We start from the raw sequence: 14,796 nt of genomic DNA, 5'->3' as shown, positions 1-14,796 counted from the left end.
TTTTGGACCCAATTTCCTGGTTAAAGATGTAATTATGCTTTTCCTTCATCCTGTTCTGCCATGTTACCTACACCTTAAACCTCCCCCAGTCTTTCCTTTTGTTCTAGCAGCTGTATTCCTCTGCTAAATTTTTGTTCCACTACTTTCAAAATCCATGGATCCATAAGAAGAAAGGAATTGTCAATCCTCGTAGACCTTTGTCTGGGAACTCGCTCTCCATCTTACCCCTCCCAGCTCGGGCAGTTAGTTGGGTTCTGCAGTGTTGCATTGCTAAGTCAGCAAGGCTAGGTTGGCTAGGCTGGGAGGTCAGGCCTTGCTGTCCTCCTCAGGGTGGCCCTTTCTGCATGAGGCAGAACTGTACAGTGTATGCTGCATAAGGGTAATATTCTGGTCCAGCACTGAAATAGGTATTCCCTATTTTTAATTTTTTTTCCCATTACCATAGGGCTGGTAGTATGGTTGGGAAGATGAGACACAGTCATCTTACTGACTGTTGTATTCCTAGGTTGAGAATGAAGATGAGATCGAAAATCTCCGACAGCTTCATGACTTGGTGTACTCTCAAGCCTGCAGCTGGTTTCAGAATTTAAGAGACAGATTTCGAAGCCAAATTCTTCAGCACTTTGGATCAATGCCGGGGAGGGAGGAAAACCTGCAGGTATGATGGCTTTGATATTGTTTCCAAAAGTCTCACTTTTTGTGTCAACCTAAACTGGTAGATTTTTAAGTTTCTTTCTTCATCTTCAGTTTTGCACAGCATTTCCTTTGTCCCATCTTTAGTAGTCACATCTCAGCTGACCTTGAAATTTCAACATCACACCATTTCTAAAGTGAGTTGTCATCAGTGCCCAGCATATTGTCAGTTGCCATATGTTTGTTTTATCCTGGCTACCTAAATCTGATTGAATCTGATAGAAGTAGCTTTTGATGAGCATAAAATCAAATAAGTTAACAAATCAGCTTGTAGGAAGATGCAACATTGCTTTCTTTTCCTTCACCTCTACCACCCCCTCTTTTATTCCACAGTCCTCTTCCATTGCTTTCTGTGAGTCATATAGTATCAGTCAGGATTCAGTCAGGAAAATAAAATAGCCAGTAGAGTTTATTGTAGGATGTAGTTGACACAGCCCTTGGGAGAGCTAGACAAAGGAAGGTCAGGGACATCATCAGTGGAACTCAGGGAATCTCTGCCTGCCTCAGTCAGCATAGGCTCAAGACTTGAGGGGAAGATGCTGTCATCCCTTGGAATCCCAGGGAAGTCCCCACCAGTTTTATCTCAGTCCGCAGTAGTAGAGCAGGTGGTTGTTAAGAATTCTCTGGAAGGCTTCTGCAAATCTTACAGCTGCCCACACTTGGCAGCAGACTCCAGGAAATAATGGCTTCCTCTCCCAAGAGTGTCTCTGCCTGGTCAGATTTAACCTGGAACCACACAGGGGAGGGGATTCTGGGAAATGTCGTTTCTGACATCTCTGAATTGCAGAAGGAGGTGGTGGTGGTAATGATGAGCTGAGAACAAACAGGACACAAATAGAGAAACCCAGCGTGATTATAGGGGGAGCCTGTTGAGATCAGATTATGTCATAGCTCCTTTTGTCATTCTGAAGCTTCTGTTTCAGGTTCATTAAAAAGCAATGCAAACTTATTTGCAGAAGAGAAACAGACTCACAGACTTTAAAAAACTGTAGTTACCACAGGGGACAGGTGCAGGGAGGTGGGGAGCGTGGAATGGATTAGGGCTTTGGGACTGGCATCTGCACACTGAGGTATGTGGAATGATTGGCCACCAGGGACCTGCTGGAGAGCACAGAGAACGCTACCCAATATTCTGTGATAATCTATGTGGGAAAAGAATCTGAAAGAGAACAGATGCGTGTACATGTATAATGGAATCACTTAGTTGTACAGCAGAAATTTTTTTTGTATTTGTATTAGAGTATAGTTGGTCAGCAGTGCCATACCAATCTCCACTGCACAGCATCATGACCCAGCCATACACGTAGACACGTTTTCCCCTCCCACACTATCCTCCATCGTGCCTCCTCCCAAGAGATTGTATGCAGTTCCCTGTGCTGTACAGCAGAAATTATCACAATGTTGTAAATCAACTATACTTCAATAAAACTTTAAAAAAAAGAATGACATCATGTAAAAATTTTTCCCCTTGTAAATGTTGTTCATTATACAAAATTTAGGAAATTAGTAAAAAAAAAATTACTCATATCTCCATTCATCCATGAATACTGTTAACATTTTGGTGTATATACTTACTATATTTTATGTATTTGAATTCATACCATATATTCAATTCTCTGTTCTACTTTTTCATGAATAAATTTTGTTTTTTCTTATGTTATTCTAATTTGAAAAAAAAAAAAAAGTAATGCAGTGTGTAGTGAAGGTGGCTTAAACATTCTTTTATATAAATTCTTCCTTCTTTCCATAGCCTATAGTCCAACCTTAAAACATCAGAGGGTCTTCCTTGGTGGAGATAATGTTTATTTTTCAGATGAAACTGGAGGCTGAGGTCTTATTCTTAAATCCTTCCTAGGATTCCACAAGTCTTTGAAGAAATTGAAAAATATCAATAAACTTGGCTCAGTGTTTTAAATATACATTTTAAGAAGGCAGTTCTCAACTGGGGTCAGTGTTGCTCCCACAAGACATTTGGCAATATCTGGAGACATTTTTAAGACTGCCAGAACTGGGAAGATGCTACTGGCGTCAGTAGCCAGAGGTCAGAGATGTGGTAAATGGGCTGCAATGCACAGGACAGTCCTCTTAACAAAGAACAGTCCAGCCCCAAATGCCAGCAGCCTGAGGTTGAGACACCCTGTTTAGGGCAGTGTCGTGCAGAGGAAAGAGTGCTGGCGCAGAGGCAGGTCTGGATTTGAATCTTGGCTCTGCCACATATGCGCTGAGAAAACTTGGACAATTTGCATTATATTCATGAGCTTCGGTTTCCTCATTTTACATGGGCATAATAATATCTTCCTTGCATGATTGATAAAGGATTTGAGATAGCCATTCTGATAGATGTGGTTTTGATTTGCATTTCTCTGATGATTACTGCTCTTGAGATATCACTTCACACCTGTCAGAATGGCTATTGTCAGGAAGATAAGAACAGGTGTTAGCCAAGGATGTGGAGAAAAAGAAACCCTCCAACACTATTGGTGGGAATGTAAATTAGTGCAGCCACTATGGAAAACAGTATGGAGGTCCCTCAAACAAATTGAAAAATAGAGCTACCACATGATCCAGTAATTCTACTTCTGGGTATATATCCAAAGAAAATGAAAGCACTAATTTGAAAAGATACGTGCACCTCAGTGTTTATAGCAGCATTATTTACAGTAGCAAGATATGGAAACAACCTAAGTGTCCGTCAACATATAAATGGGTAAAGAAGATGTGTGTATATATGTGTGCTTGTGTATTTTCTGGTAATATTCACATGTACACACACACAAGGGAATACTAAGCCATAAAAAAAAGAATGAGATTCTGCCATTTGCAACAACATGGATGGACCTGCAGAGTACTATATTTAGTGAAATAAGTCAGAAAAAAGACAGGGAGTTCCCGTCGTGGCTCAGTGGTAACGAATCTGACTGGTATACATGAAGATGGAGGTTTGATCCCTGGCCTTGCTCAGTGGGTTAAGGATCCAGTGTTGCCGTGAGCTGTGGTATAGATCACAGACATGGCTTGGATCTGGCGTGGCTGTGGCTGTGGCGTAGACTGGCAGCTACAGCTCCGATTTGACCCCTAGCCTGGGAACTTCCATATACCGTGGTTTCAGCCCTAAAAAACAAAAAGTTAAAATAAGTAAATAAGTCAGAAAAAGACTAATACTGTACATTTTCACTTCTATGTGGGATCTAAAAAATGAAACAAACAAACGTAAATCAGAAACAGACTCAAGGATACAGAGAACAAATAGTGATTACCAGAATGGTAGGGGCAAAATGGTTGAAGGAAATTAAGAGGTAAAAATGACTAGGTGTGAAATAAATACATTACAGCACGGGGAATATAGCCAATATTTTATAATAGCTTTATATAAGGAGTATAAGCTATAAAATATCAAATCACTCTGTTACACACCTGAAACTAATATAATATTGTAAGTCAAACTATACTTCAAATAAAAAAATCAAAAAATTTAAAAAAGACTTTGAGATAGGATCTCACTCCATAGTGTTCATTAAGGATTAGCTTGGTGATGATTTGTTACTGCTATGATTACATAAATATTTGTTTTATTAAAACTGTAATATGTGGATTATTTTTAGGCAGTCCCTAATGGACCTGCGTGGTGTTGGTGGCTTCTTGCTGTCCTTCCCGTTGATCCCCGATATCAGCTGTCGGTTTTGTCAATGAAGTCTTTGAAAGAACGGTTGACAAAGATACAGCATATACTGACCTATTTTTCTAGAGACCAATCTAAGTAACCAATTGCTTGGATCTTCCTCTCAAGTTACCCTAATCTGGCTGTGGTGACAGCCAGATTGTCCGCTGCCTTTGCACATCCAGTGCTGGTTTGAGAAACATAATGAACCTGTTCTGTTTTTTTTTTTTCTTCAACCTCCTGAATCATGTGGTTCTGCAAACAAATACCTTCAACTAGGATTTAGACCACTAAGAACTTGCACAGAAAAACACACGCTGAATGTGTGTTAAACCTCTACATTGTGATGAAGTTGCACTATGTACCATACTCTAAATGAAATGAGAACTCTTTGCGTGTGTGTGCGTGTGTGTGTGCGTGTGTGCGCGTGCGTGCGTGCAGTATGGGTGCATTTTCTCTGGCTTTAAAATTTTAAAAGAAAAAAAAAAGCCATAGAGAGCAGAACTTGCCGAGGGTCATTTATTGCCCAAGTTTACAACAGTAGCGATACAAGTTTTTGCAAGTTGAATTTGCCTCAGATTTCTCTGTCCTAATGCTTATATTTGCACAAGTATGTAAGCTATGGTATTGAGTATCACTCTTCGTTGGAAATACCGCTCTTGCTGAACTGTCTTGACCATTGACTATGACACAGTCTCTTATTTATGTAAATACTTGCATCCCAATGGCCGACCGGCATCGGATGCAGAATCTAGAGCCAGTTTTCAGGAACAATTGCAAACCTGACATGGTACTGTGCATCTATTCATAAAACACTTAAAACTGTGAAAATATGGTTTACACTTAACTGTACATAAAGGTAAATGGAGAGCTCAGTTCAGTATCAGTCTGTACATTTTAAGGGGGGCTTTTCACATTAACTGCCCATCTGTGTAATTTATAGTTTGACATGATGTGTTTGTTTAAAAAAATTACCTAGTATAAACCCATTAAGGATCTGAGGGAAGCGAAGAAGCTTAATGTAGAACTAAGCTTTTAAAGTACGTTTTGTTTTTTTTAAATTCTGGTCTTGGTGCAAATGTTAGTTATGCCTTATTCATATCACAGTTAGGTCACCATGCTGTGACATGGTCTGTATTCATGCTGCCCTAGATACTTTTGTAATTATTTGTTGCAGACTTGTGACTGTCTCTCTTAACTTTCTTTTATGTAAGTAATTTGTAAAAGTTTCTTAAAATTTTTGCTTTTGCTTATTTAATTTTGAATAAAAGCTAAATTCATAGTACTTTTTTTCTTAAATTTTAGGTCAAGGACAAAAAAGGTCAGCAGAGGAATCAAGATACATAAAGAACAGATGAGTTTTGCTTAACTGTTGTGCCATGACACATAAACTGTAGCTTTCAAAATACTTTTTTTTAGTCACCTTTTGATCAAATAATGCAGTATCCTAAGGAAGCTTTAGGCCCTAAAACCATGCTCTAAAGCACAGTTTTCAAACCTCTTAAAAATCCATGTCTTTGTAGGATAAAAATAAAACTCTTACATTTTTGTTAACCCCATTTGGGACTCCTCTTGGCTAAACAGCCTTGACCCTTTCAGTCCCCAGTTCCCAGCTAGGATTTTTCAAATAGAAATAAGTCGTCTTGTAATATTGAATGTTTTTAATTTAAAAATAGGCAGAGGGAGTTCCCATTGTGGCACAGCGGAAATGAATCTGACTAGTATCCATGAGGATGCAGGTTCGATCCCTGGCCTCTATCAGTGGGTTGGGGATCCAGCATTGCCATGAGCTATGGTGTAGGTCACAGACACAGCTCAGATCCCGCTTTGCTGCGGCTGTTGGCCTAGCCTGGGAACATATGCTACAGGTACAGCCCCCAAAAAATAGGCGCAAATGACTGTCTCAACAGAGGGCCACTCTTTGACCTCACAATTATGCTAATCAAGAATTTTGAATAGTTCTATCAAAAATGTCTAAAGAATGGGCCATTTACCTTGTCAATAGTTCCTGATGTTTTAGATTAAACTTTCTTATAATAAAAAACTATCAAATGTCTGTTAAATAGCTTAAATAGTGTCTGGATAGTATAAATGAAGAGTTTACCTAATAGTTCTGTATAGTTCTCAAAATATGTATCAAATACCTGTTTCCAATTCTGCATCTGTGGAATGTTCATACATGTGTATGTACATACATAAATGAGCATTAGGTGGTCTCTACACACACACAAACACACATACCCCAATGGTAATTGATGGGTTTTATTTATCATTGACCTTAATTTTGTGATAAGTGAATGATCTCTGGTAGTTACTCTGTCTATAGATTTTTTTAACTCTGGAATCCTTTTCCTGCTGCACTTTCCATTCAGTTTATCTGAAAAAAAAAAAAAAGAGAGCAAAAGTATCTGACATAATCTTTTCCCTTACCACAGTAAGTGACTAAATTCTGTCATGAATTCCCATATTTCAAACCAAGGTGGCTAGTTGTTGCTCTTCTTTTTTGTCTTTTTTGCCTTTTCTAGGGCCACTTCCTGCAGCATATGGAGGTTCCCAGGCTAGGGGTCTAATCAGAGCTGTAGCCACCGGCCTATGCCAGAGCCACAGGAACGCCAGATCCAAGCCGCATCTGTGACCTACACCACAGCTCACAGCAACGCTGGATCCTTAACCCACTGAGCAAGGCCGGGGATCGAACCCGCAACCTCATGGTTCCTAGTCGGATTCGTTAACCACTGTGCCACGACGGGAGCTCCTTGCTCTTCTCTTCTTATACATCTGTCTCTACATGTCCAGTTCTTCCTGTTCCTCAAGGTCAACTTGAACGCCTACATTCAGCCAGAACCCTATAGCACTTTCCTTGTACTTTGCTTGTAGCACTTATGTGGGATAACTGAATTAAATACATAAGCCCTCTCCTGAGTATTAAGACCAGTGTCTAGCAGTTTAGACAGATTTAACTTCGAAGACATAGGCTGACCACTGAATAGAGTTAAAATAAATACCAGTTGAAAAGAGAAGCTGGATAAAGATGGTTAGAATGAGCAAATACTTTTGCCTTCCCTTCCTCCTCAAGTTCAAAACAGTGACAGTAAGGAAAAGGAAATCTAATGGCTTTGCGAAAACAAAGTCTGTCAATTGACCAATGCTTTTGAGGAATTTCAGAGATACCAAAATGGGATCAATATAGAAGACCAGAAGAGAGCATGGCTTTACAGAAATAGCGGACTTCAGAGGTGCCCCAAACTAATAGAAGTCTTGGAAAACTTGGGCAGATTCCTTGGGGAGGCTGCACTTAACACAGCTGGATCATCTGGCCTCTCCCCAACTTGTCCTGGGCAGCAGGCAGCAATAGCAGCTGTTCTCGGGCTGAAACACCAAATGTGGGCATTGGGCCAGAGAAGACCATGAAACCTTAATTAGCTGCAGATTCCTAATGGGGTGGAGAGCCTGCATGCACAGCGAGCTGCCGATGTTCCTCACCTGGCTTATGTCCCAGCGTTCCCCACGGTCAGCAGAAGCAGGCCACCTGTGACCAAACCCGCAGGAAGGAACAAGGGTCCTGCACCACAAAGATAAGTAGACAGTCAAATCCTGTTGATTTGAGGAAAAACACTAAAGACGACAAACCCAGCACCCGTTGACTTGAGCATGCGCACTTCCTAAAAAGATCTGGGAATCACAATAGTGTCCTCAGTCCTTGGCACCATAGACACGTTAAATGACATTTGTTGAGTCAAGGAATAAATCATAAAAATAAACTAAGCAGAGGAGTTAAATAGAAGAATGCAGACAAATAATGAAGGGATGAGGTGGAGGGTTGAGTTGGAGACCTTTCCTGAGCATAATGTAGAGAGCAGGAGAGGCAAAGCAGGAGGGAAAGATGGAGACATGGAGGAGAGATTCAAAGTTTTAACATCCATTGATAGAAGTTTCTTAAGAGTAGAGAAGAAACAATACAAATATTAGCTTGAGTAATGAAATAACATGCGCTTTCTTAGGGACCTAGTTCATCCATTTAAAGAGAACAGTAAGGCCAACTTAGATGACTGAGAACAAAGCAATAATTCAATTGTCTGGCTCATTGATCCACAGGGAAATGGCTAGCTCAATGAGTTGTATTTTCTTTCTAAGCCAATGTTTAAATGCCAACATTTTGAAAATGTTAAACATTTTTTATAGATAAGATATTTATGACCTGGTTTACTAAGTGAGCTCTCTTATAGACCTGCCTCCAAATAGCTTTTGGCTGTTCACCAAAATTTAAATGTAAGATTTTTGTTGTTTTTGGTCATAGCAGGATATGGAAAAGCATATAGGCTTCATTTCAAAAGGTGGTAAACATTCACATTTAATCCTCAAAGTCCTGTGAAATAGGTATTGTCCTTGTAAGGAGGAGGAAAAGGAAACACTAAGTAGTTATGTGATTTGTCAAAGGATTACACAGCTAATATGTGGTGGGACTGACTGAACCCAGGCAATATGTCTAAACTTTTCTGCCACATCAAGACAGAAAGCATCTAAGAAGGTTGATGTGTGAAGGGTCTGGAAGTGATCGACGGGACTCTCTAACTCAGCAGACTTGGCACTTGGGGGAAGGGTATATATTACCACCGTGGAATTAGAACTTGTTTTTAAGCACCTCACCAAGATGGTGATACGGCCAAAGCAGGCTCAGCCCTGCATTTCTGGGAGTGGTATAAATTGCTAACAATCTTTTTAGAAAGTAATATTGCAGGATACCTATCAAAGATGTTCATAATCTTCAACTCAGTCTCACTGTTGGGTCTTATCTCTCCTTGTTTCAATTAGCAGAGACCCAAATTAAAAAACCCAGAACAGAACAATGGTATATAGCATTGAAATTGGGAAAATCTCATATGCTCCATGCTTAGAATATCTTCTATATTCCTTGGAATGCCTTTGTTGCTGAGTACTCAATCTCTGATCCCCAAATTTTAATCCACTTTCATTAATTGTCAGTGTCACTGAAATTAGTCAAGACTGTCTAGAGACCTTTCCTTTCAAGTAAAGTAAAGGAGGAAGGGGTGTGTGTGATTCCTGAAGTAAATTTTACTATCACCAACAAATTGAATATGAAGGTAAAGAAGTAACAATATTGCAACATACAGAACAAATCACTGTTGAAGAGCCTAGCAGGCTGGAAGGGTAGGGACAACAAAGAAAACAAAATGGGAAGGTAAAAGGTTATAAGAACTCCTTATGCAAGCCAGAGTGGAAGAAAAACATATCTCTAGTTCCAAGAATATTTCCACATCGGTGGAGTTAGAACAGACTTATGAATTACCTCTTGTACTCAAACGGTCAAGCCCAAGATGGTGGTTAAGCAGCAAGTGAAAACAGGCATGCAAAACCAGGTCTCTAGGTCTGCACTATTGGCCTTTAATTGAGCTTCTCTTAAGTACCAGACCCCCTACCCCTATATATATACACACACACACACATATATAGATATCGATATCTAAATATATGTATATAGATAGATGTGTGTGTATATAGATAGCTATATATATGCATATATATAAATATATGTATATAGATATGTTTGTATGTATATATGTAGTTACATATAGATGTTGCTACTGAAAGTCTAATGCAATCCTGGTTTTTTGTTAAGTGATCTAGATTTATACCCGGGTGCCCCAATTTTTTAAAAATAACTTCCCTGTTCTTAGTATGAAAAAAAGTGGTTGAATTTATTCAGTTTCAGACTTGGTATTACACTGTAAATGTATTAAACTATGCCATAAATGCACATATATATATATACACATATATACACACACACACACATATCTCCATATATACATTTATTTTCCCCTTCTTTACAATTAATGTATGTTAGCCCACTTGATATTCTTTCATAGCTCTTTGATGCTCTAGTGTTTTTCCCTTTCCACTTTATGTTGTAGTTTAGATAATTTTTATTGATCTCTCTTGAAGTTTGGGCATTTGTTTGTGTTTAAAGTTTCACTAAGCTATTCCAAAATATTGCTGCCTCCTCATCCATTTGTGTGGCTAAGTGGCTTTGCTGTGACCTTGAACTGACATTAGTCCCACCCACAAGTGCATGCTTTCCGTGACAGCCTTGGAGTCACAAGTTCCTGGTATGACTTGCCCAACATCCCTGGTGATAAACAGTCTTTCCAGATGCCTAGCTTTTTCCATTCGTGTGTCCTTTAAGTAAGAGTCCCTGGGAGCTTACTTAAACCCTGCTCTTTATGATTTGATCCAGCCTTAGCCTGAGCCCGGCAAAGCATTGCACCTGTGGACCTTAATAAAGGCATGTGCCCCAGGTCCTGCTACTTGCACGCCACCTGCATCCTGCCTTAACATCACTGCGTGGCCCCTCGAGGCTGCTGTGGACCTCCCCTGGGATCTGTGAGTGATAACCTTCTCTAGCTCACTTTCCCTTTCGATCTTTGTTGAACTGTGGCTCATCATTTTGACTCGGTACCCAAGGCTCTACTTAGCAAATGTTAATTTAACAAAATCACAACAGTTTGCCTGAGGTTTTTTCTTTGTGTTTGTGTTTTATACTCAGCTTAATTCTTCTCCTGCTACCTGAAACTCATAGCAGTTTTTAATTTTTCAGTGCTTGCTTGCCTGGTAAATAAGGGGGTTTCTCTCGTCTTGCTCCCCTCCCCTCAGTTGGAGACACTCTACTCCAGCATGAACTCTGAAGATGGCTCTGCTGGTTTATTATATAGAGAATAGATTGCCTAAAGCAATCCAGTTTGTGGTGCTTTGCTACTGCAACCTCAGGACATTAATATCACATTCAATTTAGACTGATAAAGAATATGATGCAAAGCCATATGGAAGTGGGTCTGAAACTGGTTGAAAACTTCCTTTTTTCAGATGTAATTGATTCTGGTAGCTGGAGTTGGAATACTTGTAGGTTGAGATAAAATTGCCAAAAAAATGAAGAAAGGAAAGGACTTAAGGAAAAATCAACAGATGAGACTCAAAATAAATATGCCTTTGACTCCAGAAACATCTATTCCCAAGTCCATTCAGACTTGTAAATATGAGACAAATAGACATCATCCTCTCATCCCATGGCAACATATCTGAATGATCCTAGCATATACAAGAATATATACTATATATACACAAACACATACTAGGTGTTCAATAAATACCTCTAGAATGACTGCCTATCGGGATATAAATATAAACAAATGATTTTGTTACTACTAAGTTGGTTTGATTTTCAAAATCGAAAGATCATTGGGGTCTATGGGGAAACAAATTTCATGAAGTCAACCCGAGTTACTTTTATTCTTAATTTTACAAATTCTTATGCTATTTCTGCACCATCTTGTTGATAATATATAAGGGTTAAGAATGTCAAATGGTTAGAAAATCTACTCTTATAGCAACTTCCTTTGGAAAGCCAGAAGACAGAAAAGATGCTGGCCTAGTGTCATCTTCCCTGAGCTAGGGTTCAGGCTTCTTTTATACCAAAAGAGGAGGGGCTAAAGTCCTGGTTTCCCCAGACTCCAGAGGAGGTGTGTTCATTTCTTCCTTCCTGCAACCCTTCACAAGTGGGTCTGGTCAGGATGTTTCCTATGAAAAAGAGCCTACTCTTTGCCAGGCGCTCTCCTAACGACAAAGGTCTTTGTCAAATAAACAAGGTCTCCACCCTCAATAAGCTTCAAACGCTAGAGCAGGGGAGAGAGACTACATTAAATAGCCAGACCAGCGGCCCTGGTGCAGGTCAAAGGGGAATGGCCTGGCACATATTCGTTCCATCACAACCAACTCTGCAGGGCAGATACTCCACGGTGTGAGCATATAGGAGCTATCTTTTCTGGAAACTTGGGCTTCCTTTGAAGGAAGGAGGAAGATTGGCTGGCGCTCCTTGTTACCCCTCCGGTCCCTGCGGCCAGAACAGGCTCGCCCAGGGCTCTCTGAAGGTGGCGCCCACCAAGGCCCTTGTGTCCGCGGGAGAGGGCACGCTGTCTGGGCGGAGCTGGGGTGCCCAGCCGGGAGCGCGGAGTGGAGCCGGACTGAGCTGCTGGGGCAGTGGGGCCTCCGCAGAGAGGCCTCTTCAGGGAAGCCGCCTGGGGCTAGAGGAGGTTGAGGCTCAGGGCGGGCGCTCCCCCGCGGCCAGGCGGGGTCAGTAGTCCAGGGTACACGTCTGGCCTTGCCAGAAGTCCTGGACCGGGTAGAGGCCGGTTCTCCGCACCATCTCCCGGCTGAAGCTGGGAAGGCTACTGAAGCCAGCGCTCTTCACCTTCTGTTTCCAAGTGAAAGTTGCCTTTGGGTCGGTTGTCCTGCTTCTTCCATCCAAACCGTGAGAGCTACGTGCTACCAGGACCCACAGGCCATCGGCTGCGCCGCCTTAGCCTCTTTCTCCCAAGTCAACGTTGCCCGGGAAGGGCAGGACCAGTCTTCAAGGTTGGACTCCGTGGCTCCCACCCCCAGCCAGTGTCGGAGTAGTAGATGGACTGTGTTTCCCGTGGGTCAGGTGGTGATGGTGCCAAGGCCGGGCCACTTCGCCTCTGTTGCTGCACCAGACAGGCCTCGAGGCCCTTGCACGGCATTCCCAAAGGACTTCCAGGGCCTCCACAGCAGCAGTCAGGACAACATAATGGGGACATCACGCAGATAGAGGACGAAGTAAATTCAAAAACCCTAAGGGGAGAATGAGATTGGTGTGTGCTGGTATTGCAAGGAGGTGGATGAGGCCAGGGTTTAGGGATTAAAGAGAATAGAAGAGGAAAAGAACAAAAATTTAGGCAGGGACCAGATTATATACTCTTTTATGGACCATAGGAAGGAATTTGGATTTTCTTTTAGTTGGTTTGGAAAGCTGTTGGAGAATATGCAGGGGAGGCATGTGCTCCCAGTGGCTCACTGCTGGGTGGGGGACAAGAGACAGTACAGTTTTCACAGTTACATCTTTGGTATTAGAAGTATTTATTAGCTTCTACCATGCGCCCAGCATGTTGCAGTTATTAGGAATACTTGTATCAACACCTTATAAACTTACAGTTTGGTGGGAAAAACAGATTAAGTCCAAAAATGTGTTACGTGCATGATCAGTGTTTCAAGATAGGTCTGCTAGCTGGGGAGTGGATGGATGGCAGCTGTGAAGTACATGAAGAAGGAAAGCGGAAAGGCCAGTGGATGTAGACTAGGACTTGACCCTTGAAAAAAAATGGGTGTGGGCAGTGGTCTTGGTAAAGGGGTCAGCGTGAGATCAGAGGACCACAGGGAGTCTTGTATTGTTTACCATGTGGCCAGAAAGAAAGGGGGTCTAGATGAAGTTGAGACGATGGGTGCATGTCAAATCATGAAGGCACTAGAATGAGCTAGGACTTTCTCCTACAGAAAACATTTGTTATCAAATACTCATTTCACCCAGATTTTTTCACAAACATGACAGACTACATACGTGACTGGCCACTTCACCACCCCAGAGTTTGTGAACATACAGAGGATAATTTATCCTAAGGAAATAATTTTGAATGTATGCAAAAATTAGCCAGAGGGATGTTCATTATTACAGTGTTATTTATGTGTATCAATTTTATCAAGATTGAAAAAAAATTTAAAACAGAAGAGTTTTAAATTAATCTGTCATGGTATGTTCCTGTAAAAATACAACATAAAACAGATATGTTTGTATCCTGTCTAATTTTTTAAATTGTATATGATAAAATATAAACAAATGTATATATGTAAAAAAATAATGAAATAATGCCATTTGAAGCAACATGGATGGGCCTACAGATTATCATCCTAAGTGAAGTAAACCAGACAAACATCATATGATATCACTTACATGTGGAACATAAAAAAAAATACAAATGAACTTACATACAAAACAGAAATAGATCCACAGACATAGAAAACAAACTTATGGTTACTAAAAGGAAAGGGGGGTTGGGGGGAATTAGGAGTTTGGGATTACCATATATACACTACTATATATAAATGGATAACCAACAAGGACCTACTGTATAGCACAGGGAGTTATATCCAGTATTTTATAATTACCTATATGGGAAAAGAATCTGAAAAAGAATACACACACGCACAGGTAAAATGGAATCACTTTGCTCTACACTTGAAACTAACACAACATTGTATATCAACTAAACTCCAATAATAAAATAATTTTTTACATATATACTTTTTCTCACATTACCCTCCATTGTGTTCCATTGCAAGTGACTAGATATAGTTCCAAAAAATTTTTAAATTAGAAAAAAAGACTACCTCACATTAGACCTAACCAGTGTTATTCCTGCACTCAACAGTTTATAACAAAATATGCATAGCCAGAAAAAAATCAAGGTTGGTCGATATCAAAATAGCTTTAATTAATACATGAAATCCCCCAATCTATCCACTATTTGTTGAACTTTTACTATGTATATAACATTTATGTAATTACTAAAATTTTATGC

The 14,796-nt window shown here is 40.5% G+C and overlaps 1 protein-coding gene across 3 annotated transcripts in view; it reads left to right on the top strand.

Moving 5' to 3' along the window:
* LONRF1 (LON peptidase N-terminal domain and ring finger 1) overlaps nt 1–5,636 on the top strand; it is a 33,127-nt gene extending 27,491 nt beyond the window's left edge. For 2 of the 3 annotated variants that reach the window (XR_014831853.1, XM_021077473.2), the window contains 2 exons: nt 506–658; nt 4,296–5,636. Coding sequence is in view for 1 of the 3 variants with exons in the window: in XM_021077473.2 (XP_020933132.1) it covers nt 506–658; nt 4,296–4,454 (312 nt within the window). In the remaining 2 variants the exon portion in view is untranslated. Of the gene's footprint in view, nt 1–505; nt 845–1,975; nt 3,819–4,295 lie in introns of those variants that run through there. The other variant, XR_014831852.1, reaches the window with a different exon arrangement.
* The last annotated feature ends 9,160 nt before the right edge of the window (nt 5,637–14,796 follow it).

The sequence above is a fragment of the Sus scrofa genome, chromosome 17 (genome assembly GCF_054392235.1).
Source record: "Sus scrofa isolate SSC_HxYL_T2T_F1_AM1 chromosome 17, Sscrofa_HxYL_maternal_Yorkshire_Landrace_v2.0, whole genome shotgun sequence".
NCBI classification, from domain to species: Eukaryota; Metazoa; Chordata; class Mammalia; order Artiodactyla; family Suidae; genus Sus; species Sus scrofa.
This window is presented reverse-complemented; position numbering and strand designations above follow the sequence as displayed.